Here is a 7,147-nt window from a genome sequence, read left to right as displayed (position 1 = left end):
TTCCTTCCTTCCTTCCTTCCTTCCTTCCTTCCTTCCTTTCTCCTTTTAAGCCCTTTCCTTCTATCTTAGTATCAATATTAAGACAGAAAAGCAGCAAAGGCTAGACAACCGGGGTGAAGTGACTTGCCCAGGGGCACACAGCTAGGAAGTGTTGAGTGCCACATTTGATTCCGGGTCCTTCCAACTCCAAGCCTGGCATGCTATCCACTGTGCCACCTAACTGCCCTTCCAGTATCCATTTTGAAATAGTACCTCTCCCTATTCATTTTATCTATCCTAGTGTGGGTATAACTTCTGTTTTCTCTTTCCCTTACAGTATTCTGGTTTCCAGCAATCTGCTGACAGGTGTTTTGTTTGTGGACACTTGATAATGGATATGGTGAGTAGTGATGGCCTAAGAAAGTCAATCATGCTTGGAATGAACATACTCCCAGGGCCAAGAATACAGAAATGAAGGGGGGCAGCTGCTCTTGAATTTCTTCTTTTATATCTCACCTTCTGTCCCAGAACTGATTCTGAATATCAGTTTCAAGGCAGAAGAACAGTAAGGACTAGGCATTTGGGGTTAAGTGACTTATCCAGAGTCACACCTCACAGCTAGGAAGTATCTGGGACCAGATTTGAATCTAGTACCTCCTGTCATCTTAACTTCTTATTGCAGCCAGTTCCATTGAAGATTTGTTAGCTAAAATAGATATCAGGGCATCTGGCTTTTATCAGGCTCCAACATTATAAGTAGCAGGCATGAGTGGTTAGGTGTGTAAAGGCATTTTCTAGATAATAGTATTTTCGAGTAAGAGTTCTAACCTTATGGCTTCCTGAGGGCAGAGATTCTGTCAGTCTTTTGTCAGTATATTCCTAGTACCTTGCACATAGTAGGTGCTTAAGAAATGTTTGAGGGGGCAGCTAGGTGGTTCAGTGGATAGAGAGCCAGGCCTAGAGATGGGAGGTCCTGGGTTCAAATTTGGATTAAGACATTTCCTAGGGGGCAGCTGGATAGCTCAGTGGATTGAGAGCCAGACCTAGGGACAGGAGGTCCTAGGTTCAAATCTGACCTCAAACACTTCCCAGCTGTGTGACCCTGGGCGAGTCACTTAATCCCCATTGCCTACCCTTACCACTCTTCTACCTTGGAGCCAATACACAGTATTGACTCCAAGATGGAAGGTCAGGGTTTAAAAAAAAAAAAAAAGACATTTTCTATCTCTGTGACCCTGGGCAAATCATTTAACCCCTATGGCCTAGCCCATACCACTTTTCTGTCCTAGAATCAATACTTAGTATTGATTCCAAGATAGGAGGTAAGGGAAGTTAGGAAGGAAGGAAGGAAGTTAGGAAGAAAGGGAAGGGAGGGAGGGAGGAGAGGAAGGAAGGAAGTTAGGAAGGAAGGGAAGGGAGGGAGGGAAGGAGAGAGGGAGGGAGGAAGGAAGGAAGGTAGGTTTGTTGAATTTCCCAGGGCTGCTCAACTGTAGTCACCATTGGTTCCTATAGAATACTCTAGCTCACTAAAATAAATAATAAAAAAGAACCTCAAGCATCATTATTTTAAATTAGGCTGCTTTCTACAGAATTCTTTCTGCCTATTCCATGCTCTTCTTGTTGATCAGGCCAAGCTGTAAGTCAATGGAACCTTTAGCAAAATTGTGATCGTCATGGAGAGCTCCTCCTTGGGTTGGGTGGAGAGATCCAGTAGCTCTTTAGGGAATAATAAACTCCCTAAAATTAATCCCTATAAATCCTGAAAAGCCCTTTTTTCCAAGTTCTTTCCTAGAAACTGGTGAGGGGAGACTTCCACAGGTTTTTGATTCCTTCCTCCTGTCTCCAGAATGAATCTCATTCATACCGTTGCCAAAGAAAAACATTCCACAAACAACCGAATTCTAGTCCTGCAAATCTAAGGGTCTGAAAGCCCTTCCCAGAGTCCAATAGAGAAACCCTGGATAATTTAATGTAAGTAACTTTCATCCAGGGCTAGAAAGGTGCTCTCAGTCCCAAGATCCTGATCTGTAAAGGGCCCTCTAATCCACCCTCCTCCTTTTGCAGATAAGCCAACCAAGAGCCCAGGGGCTGGGTGACTTTGTTATCATCAGACAGGCAGTAAATATCCAAGGCATCTTAATAATGTCTAGGACTTGACTGGCCAATCAAGACGTTCCATAGCAGATTTTGCCTTGAAGGCAAAGGTTTGTTGTTTCTTGTTACTAGCATATTGCCAACTGCCGCCCCATTCTTTTTCAGTGGCTCCATTTGCTTTAGCTGGTGTTTGGCCTTTTAGCAGGTTCTTAATCAATCCTTATTAGTTGTTGATGGAATAAATGAAAGAATGGTGTCCATTTTGCAAACTTGTACACCTTCTTGTGATCCCTGGGCTTTTTGTAGACTCCATCCATCCCTTGTCATTGATCTAGTCCCAAACCAGGCAGATTGTGGAAGTGATTTCTGCATGGAACAAGGAGACCTAACCTGATGACTATAAAAGTTATCCAACCCCAAGATTCTTTGGCTTTTTAAATCCTTAGCTTCTATCTTAGTTCCGATTTTTTTTTTTAATTAATTTATGGGGGCAGCTGGAGATTGAGAGCCAGGCCCAGAGATGGGAGGTCCTGGGTTCAAATCTAGCCTCAGACACTTCCTAGCTGTGTATCCCTGACTCCCATTGCCTGACCCTTACTATCCTTCTACCTTGAAACCACTGTATTGATTCTAAGACAGAAGGTACTTTAAAATAAATAAAATAAAAATAAATTAATTTTTTTCACTTATATGTAGAAACAATTTTTGATTATTGTTTTCTGACATTTTAGGATTTAGATTTTCTCCTTCCCTCCCTTCCTTCCCCCATCCCCTCCGAAAGGTGGTACATAGTGTAATATAGGTTATACCAGCACTTTCATTCAATTCATATTTCCATATTGCTCAAGTCTTGATAGAAGACACATTCCACACATACAGCAAAAATCTCATGAAGGAAATAACATGGAAGATGGAATGCTTTGATTTGTACTAAGACTTAGTATCAATTCTAAGACAGAAGAAGGGCAAGGGCTTAACAGTCAAGGTTAAATGACTCACCCAGGGTTACACATCCTGGGAGGGTCCAAGGTAAGATTTGAATCCAGGTCCCTTCATCCACTGTGCCACTAGCTGCTCCTCAAGCTTCTTTAAGAATCCTGGTTCCTACTAGAGCCCTCCTAAGCTCCTTCCAGGCTCTGGTCCTGTTTATAGTCTCAGCATCATGCTTGCCCTCCCTTCCTTTCTCTCCCTCAACTGTGCTAACTCTTCCTTAATGTGAACTATAAAGGTCAGTGCCTCCCATGGAGCATAATTGCTTGTATTGCATTTCATTCTTCTACCTCTCTCCTTGCTCTCTAATCTCACCTCCTCCCTCATCCCCAAGGAGTCCCATCACTTCCCCTTTCTTCATCTCTCTTTTATTTTCCCTAGATCCTGCAAGCCTTAGGAAAGTCCTATCACCCAGGCTGTTTCCGCTGTGTGATCTGTAACGAGTGTCTGGATGGGGTGCCCTTCACAGTCGACACAGAGAACAAGATCTATTGTGTCCGAGATTACCACAAGTAAGGACCAAATAGGAAACAGCTCCTAGAGATAGAGACCGACCAAGCTTGTAATTTAAAAAACATCGACCAGCTGTTCCTACCTATTGCTCGACATCAGAACAAATGTTCAGCTTTTGGGGATGTAGCGAGGGACAAGGAGAAAGAGCTCTGTATGGGGTGGAGAAAGAGCTCTGTATGGGGTGCTAGGGGATATGAAAGTTGTCTTCAAATATATGAAAGGCAGTCCCATAGCAGAGGAATTCGATTTGATCTGTTTGCCCCTGGAGGATAGAACCAGGACCAATAAGTAGAACTTGCTAGAAAAGACCATTTTAGACTTGATATCAGGAAGACTTCCACATAGTGGACACTGGCCACTAGGAGAAAGGGCTGCCTCCCCTCTGGAGGTCTTCAAGCAGAGGCACTTGTTGATTATGTGATAGTGGGAATTCCTTTTGATGGATTGATTTGGGGTCTGGGTTGGATTAGAGAGCCACTGAGGTCTCTTCCACGTCTCAGATTTTGCAATCAAGTCCAACCTTCTAGCCGGGTTTTACACAAGCTTCCTCTGGGCAGGGTTTCTCTGTCTTTACCCCCATTAGGGGGATATGTGCGTATGTGGAGTACTTAGAACTTGGTCAAACATGGAAGATGCCAAAGTCATCCATTGCCTCCGAAGCCTTTGCCACTTGTCCTGACTTTTCTTTTGCCATTGGACTTCAATGATTGGAAGAGAGCCACATGTGACTCTTCAGTCTAGACTCTTTGTCTAACTCTGCCTCATTTAAATCTGATTCGTGAGCAAGTCAAGATATTACCTCGTGATGTTGCTGGACCTTTTTGAAAACAAAGGAGAATAATCCCCCCATGTTATTAATGAAGAATTGTACAAGTCCTGAGAGCCACGTAACCAGGAAAGGAGTGAGGTTACTCCTAAAAAAGCAAGGTTACCTTCCATGGCTCCCTTGGAACCAACATATGGTCCGGCCGTCCAAAGGAAGCCTCCAGCCCCATGGGATAGGCCCTATTTGGGGAGTTATTGGAGGATTTGAATAACAAGAAATTTCAATCTTTCCCCATGGAGAGAGTACCTACACTGATGACATCACTGATAGACTGAAATAGATTCCCCACTCCTGAAAAGGTAGCCTGTTCACTCACTAACTTGCACCCAGAGGATGGCCCCATTTTAGGCAAAACAAATAGAAGACACTGAGAAATTTCTAGTTGACTAGGCAAAACTAGGCAATTGGATTGTGGTCCTAAAACAAACTGAGTGAGGAAAGAGGAGCAGATTCTATCAAGAGGAGTTTGGAATGAGATCAAATGTGTGGGTACTGTTCATTTGGGCAGGTGTTCAAAAGATCTTTCAGCTTGTACCTGGGGAAAAGAAATCTAGTCTTTCATCTGCTATTACAAGTATTCTCTATCTTATGTTTTTAGGGTATTAGCACCCAAGTGCGCAGCATGTGGACTCCCAATTCTTCCATCTGAGGTAAGATACTTTTAGGAAGAGGTGCAGTCCCCTTTTCAGCCTTCATCTGAGGGTCTTCTAGATGCAAAGGTCTTCATAAAGTTTAACTGTTTTCTTACTCTTGGACCCTTTGTAATCCCTTCTTCTTCTTCTTTTTTATAAATCTATTTATTGATTTAGAACATTTTTTTTCACGGTTATATGATTCATGTTCTCTCCCTCTCCTCTTCCCTCCCCTGGAGGTGTCCCAGAGCTGTCAAGCAATTCCACTGGATTATATATGTATTATTGCTCAAAACCTATTTTCATATCATTCGTATTTGTAATAGAATGATCTTTTAAAACCAAAATCCCCAAACACATACCCATAGAACCACATGATAAATCTTATGTTTTTCTTCAATGTTTCCACTCCCACAGTTCTTTCTTTGGATGTGATAGCATTCTTTTTCATAAGTCCCTTGGTGATCTCTTCTTCTTAAACCACATAAAACCATAACTCTGTGACAAATATTTTACCCACCCAGAAGACTTGAACACGGAGTCTTCCTATCCCTAAATTATTTTAATTTTCCACCAGCTTAGGAATTGGATCATAGGGGAAAATTGTGGAGAAGGAAATAGCTACTAAGCAGTCAGATGATAGGAAGTGTTACCCCGGGGGTCCTTCTGCCCCCTGGTCTAAATCAAATTCCTCTAGGCATTATGACTAGTTTACTATAATAAGTAAAAGAGAGAAAAAGGAGCTGAATATTTTTTTAAAAGCCTAACTACCCATTTAGGTTTTTTCCCCCTTTCCTCTCAATGTGGCCCATTTAAAGCAAGGCAACGGGTCTCTGCCCCCCATTTCTCTCTGCTAGTTTTCTTTTCTTTTTTTTAAACCCTTACCTTCCATCCTAGAATCCATGTTGTGTATCTTTTCTAAAGCAGAGGAGCAGTAAGGACTTGGCGATGAGGATTGAGTGACTTGCCCAGGGTCACAAAGCTAGGAAGTTCCTGAGGCCAAATTTGAATGCAGGACTCACATTTCTGGGCCTGGCTCTCAATCCACTGAGCCACCCAGCCACTCACTGCCACTAATTTTCAAGAACAGATAGTGTATTTTTTTTTCCTCTTATAAATATGGTCACAGTCTATATGTTTGTTTCCTTCCCTTGTGAGCCCAGAATTCCTCCCTGGAGGAAAAATGCCTTCTTCCTCCCAACAGGCTATGCATAGTGTCTGAGCACCTCTGCTCTCCTGTTCTATCTAACGTTCCTTCCTGTTCTCTCTGTTGTAGGGCTCTGACGAAACCATCCGTGTTGTGTCAATGGATAAAGACTACCATGTGGAGTGTTATCACTGTGAGGTAGGCCAGCCACTTTCTGGTGAAGAGCCTAAAAAATATAGCAGGGGGTGGGGAGAAGTCCCCCCTCCCCACCCCAAGAAAAATAATAAATCCTGAATAGTGTAGCCGACTGGGAGCAGAAGGACAGAGTGATTTCTCCCAGATTTCCTCCGCCACATCACAAGTCTGAAATTCGCCAGAGTTCTTACTACATTCTGGTCCGTGTTGTGAACTCTGGGGCCGGCGGTACTGGCATCCCCGGGCTCTCTTGGCTAAGCCTCAGTTTTCAGATCATGTTTGAGTATCTGATTTCAGAGAGATGATGCTGAAACCCTGCATGATCTGGGGCACCACAGCTCTGCCCTGGCAGCCTGTACAGGCTCAAGGCAGACAGGGCACATCTCCCAGTACAATCTTGGGATTAACAAAGAAAAAAATGCAACAAAACCAGACTGGCTGCCCATCTGGTGCCAAAGACCGAGTATATCCAGCCAGTCCCTAAAGTATTTTTAAGGCCTCTTTGTCACATAGGACACACTATTGAAAGTAGTAGTGGCTGAAATTCCAAAGCACTTAAAGGTTTGCAAAATGTTTTATATACGTTATTTCTTTTGAGTTTCACAGCTACCGTGAGAGGCAGGTGTTTGCAGACCTGATTCCCATTTTATAGATGTAAAAACTGAAGCTTTGGGGGATGATTCTCATTTTACGAATATGAAAACTGAAGTCAGGTTAAATGACTGTCCCACAGTGACACAACTAGTCAAGGAATCCCTGATGGAATTTAAA

The 7,147-nt window shown here is 43.0% G+C and overlaps 1 protein-coding gene across 1 annotated transcript; it reads left to right on the top strand.

The window, feature by feature from the left end:
- Positions 1-316: 316 nt before the first annotated feature.
- LOC123255195 (LIM domain-containing protein 1-like) lies at positions 317-6,379 on the top strand (the record flags this gene model as incomplete). The annotated part of the gene is made up of 4 exons (XM_044684038.1): positions 317-379; positions 3,445-3,575; positions 5,001-5,052; positions 6,311-6,379. Coding segments are annotated over 4 exons (315 nt in total), but the record flags the coding sequence as incomplete, so codon positions are not given.
- Positions 6,380-7,147: the final 768 nt, after the last annotated feature.

The sequence above is a fragment of the Gracilinanus agilis genome, unplaced genomic scaffold (genome assembly GCF_016433145.1).
Source record: "Gracilinanus agilis isolate LMUSP501 unplaced genomic scaffold, AgileGrace unplaced_scaffold40880, whole genome shotgun sequence".
NCBI classification, from domain to species: Eukaryota; Metazoa; Chordata; class Mammalia; order Didelphimorphia; family Didelphidae; genus Gracilinanus; species Gracilinanus agilis.
This window is presented reverse-complemented; position numbering and strand designations above follow the sequence as displayed.